The sequence below is a fragment of the Eurypyga helias genome, unplaced genomic scaffold (genome assembly GCF_000690775.1).
Source record: "Eurypyga helias isolate BGI_N326 unplaced genomic scaffold, ASM69077v1 scaffold32735, whole genome shotgun sequence".
NCBI classification, from domain to species: Eukaryota; Metazoa; Chordata; class Aves; order Eurypygiformes; family Eurypygidae; genus Eurypyga; species Eurypyga helias.
In genome coordinates this window covers 219-2,949 of record NW_010251317.1, presented here as the reverse complement: position 1 = coordinate 2,949, position 2,731 = coordinate 219, and the positions used below count along the sequence as shown (strand labels likewise).

The 2,731-nt window shown below is 60.1% G+C and overlaps 1 protein-coding gene across 1 annotated transcript in view; it reads right to left on the bottom strand.

The window, feature by feature from the left end:
* Nucleotides 1-1,921: 1,921 nt before the first annotated feature.
* Nucleotides 1,922-2,731, bottom strand: part of LOC104509908 (NF-kappa-B inhibitor-interacting Ras-like protein 2) — a 944-nt gene continuing 134 nt past the window's right edge. Inside the window, exons 2-3 of the mRNA XM_010152003.1 lie at nucleotides 2,558-2,731; nucleotides 1,922-2,161 (exon numbers count right to left, since the gene is read on the bottom strand). The exon at nucleotides 2,558-2,731 is cut by the window's right edge and continues 4 nt beyond it. Coding sequence (XP_010150305.1) covers nucleotides 1,922-2,161; nucleotides 2,558-2,731 — 414 coding nt within the window. The remainder of the gene's footprint in view (nucleotides 2,162-2,557) is intronic.

The following is a 2,731-nucleotide window of genomic DNA, read 5'->3' as shown; positions in this document are numbered from 1 at the left end:
TGGGAGGGGTGCCGGGGGGCGGTGGCCCTGCATCTAGGGGCTGTCTCACGGTGCCACAGCCACAGGAGAGTGTGAGGGAGCCCCTGGGTATGGATTCCCCTGCTCAGGACAGCTCTCTGCCACAGGGAAGCGGGGAGAGGGCGCCAGGAGAAGAGCACGCTTGGACGGAAGGCTGGGGTAGAGAGGAGTGAAAGGTCTTACAGTGGTGGTGGGAGACGCGGGGCGGGGGGAAGGCAGCCTCCCAGCAGGAAGGGCTTTGACAGGGAGATGGTCCCACAGCCCAGGGGACACGTGCAGCCCCTGCATCCCACGGGACAGGAGCCACAGCTCTGACAGCGTCGCAGTGCCAAGCAGCCCGCGGGCAGCCCAGCTCCAGCCCTCCCCTTGCTCCTCTCACTGTGCTCTTCCCCAGGCCACCTCGCCGGTGGCCCCCAGCCCTGGCCACAGCAGAGCAGGGCAGCGTGTCCCCTCCTGCCATGTGCCCACCAGCCTCAGGAGCGTGGGGAGCCAGGAGCAGCCGTGTGGCCGTGCTCCGGGTGGCTCGTTCCCCTGCCGTTTCTTCTGGAAAGCCTGTGCTGGAGACAGCAGCGGGGGCTCCGTCACCCCCCACCAGTGGAGTCCTACCACTCCTACACTTGGCACTTTAACCCCTCGAAAGCCATTCCTTCTGATAACAATAATACTGCAATGAGCTCCGTAAGAACACGGTCCCTCTCCCCTCCCTCCCTCCAGAAACCCTCCCCGCTCCTGCGCTATCCAAAGCATTTACTGCCTCTGCCGTAGCATCCGCTGTACTAGGTAGTAGGGATAGGCCGTAGCGCTCAGTGACGTGTGCCCCTCTGTAAATAACCTTGGAGTGACGTGAACCGTTTGAAGCAAGACAACAAAAAACCCTACAAAACCGGAATAAACAGACTCTAGGGACTCGGCCAGTACCCCTCCTGTAACGGTCACTGTATATTTTTTTGATGTACTATAACTGTTGGGGAAAAAAAAAAAAAGGAAAATATTTTGATAACCGAATCTCATCGCTTTATTGTGTTACTCCGTAAATAAAAGGAACAAGTATAAACAAGCCAGGGCTTTCTCGTCGTTATTTTCTTTCCTAGATCCAGCTGAAGGGAACGTGTTGCTGGGCAGGACCGGGACACCTTCTCCTTGTCTTGTGGTGGCTCCGAGAGGAGAGTCAGCCCTGTGACAGATGGGCAGCGAGAGCTGCCGCAGCCCTAAGCGCCGGGGTGTGCGGGCTGAGCACCGTCCCAGCTGCTCCGAGGTGACGGGCCAAGGCTGCGCTCGGGAAGAGGAGGGTGCGGTGGATATGGCACCCTGCCCTCAGTCACAGCTTCTCGCCTCACTGCGCGTTCACCGGGGCGCACGCAGGAGCAGCGAGCACTGCCAGGTAAGGGACAACCTGCCGGGAAACGCCGCAGTGGGGTGGGACAAGGAGAGCTGGGCCGGAGGCACAGCCAGCAAGTGGGCTCTTCTCACATGGCATGGGTCAAAACGGAGCAGCTGGAGAGGGAGGAACTGTTTCCCCTGTGCTCAGCCATGGAGGTGATCCCCACCTGCTGGCCAGCCCCCTCTGTGCCTCCCCTCCAGCACCCTACAGCTCTGGGGGCTCTGGGTCCAGCAGCCCATGCCCAGAGAGCAGAGGGGCCTCGCACAGCGAGTCCCGGCTTTCCTGTGGCACCTCCAACATCTGCAGGGGCTGGGCAGGGACAAGAGTGGTCCCTGTCCCAGTGCAGGGAGATGGGTCACCTCTCTCATCCTCAAAGACGATTCCCAGCCCTGGGATGCCCGTTCCTCATGTCACCGTGCTTCCCACAGGCTTTGCGACACCACACAGGCTCAGCGGGAGGTATGTGGGAAATAGGGAGGTGAGGAAGAGGAGGTGGCAATGGCAGGGAAGGGAAAACAAGGCTCAGCCATCCATGGATCCGCTGCCCTTGTTCTTGCGACTCAGGGGAAAAGCAGACTTGCTCTGCGGCTGCGTCATCTTACTGGCCAAGTAGATGAACGGCTCGATCAGCGTGTGCCGGTCAGCCACCGACACCTCCCACAGCTTCACCTTCTCGCCCTTGGCCCAGTGCTGGGCTGCGTCGTGGTCCACCCGGCGCTGCTCCTGCAGGTCACTCTTGTTGCCCAAAACCACGATGGTGACCTGTTCAAAAACGGGTGAGTAGAATCCCTGAAGGTACCGAATGCAGAGCTGAACGGCATCACCTGGCCCTGCCTTGAGGAGCAGTGCCAGGCCCAGTCCTGCTGCCAACTCCTCCGTGCTAAGGCTTTTTAAAACTCCACGTTCCCCAGCGCTCCCTTCTGGCAGCTTCCTCTCCTGTTCGGGTCTGTGTGTCTCAAACCAGCCCCAGAGCAGAAGGGCCTGTTGAGCACTTGCACACTCAGAAAGCATCCCAGCGCAACAGCCAGGTACAACCGAGACTATGGAACGGGGCCCCCTGTCACCATCTTGTGACAAGCTAGAGGAGAGTCTTTGGGTGAGAACTTGAAGAAGGGGAGCAGATCCCACCCTGCAGCCCCTCTCCCCTGGGGTACCCACCTCTTTCTTGTCCTTGGACTTGTCAATCTCCTTCTTGAGGAGCTCCACCCGCTTGAAGGACTCCTTGCTGTCCGTGCTATAGACCAGCACGTAGCCGTCCGTGCAGGAGAAGCAGTGCTTGGGAAGCTCCAGGCCGTCCCGCAGGCCCCGCGTGTCGTAGAAGCGCACCTGCTC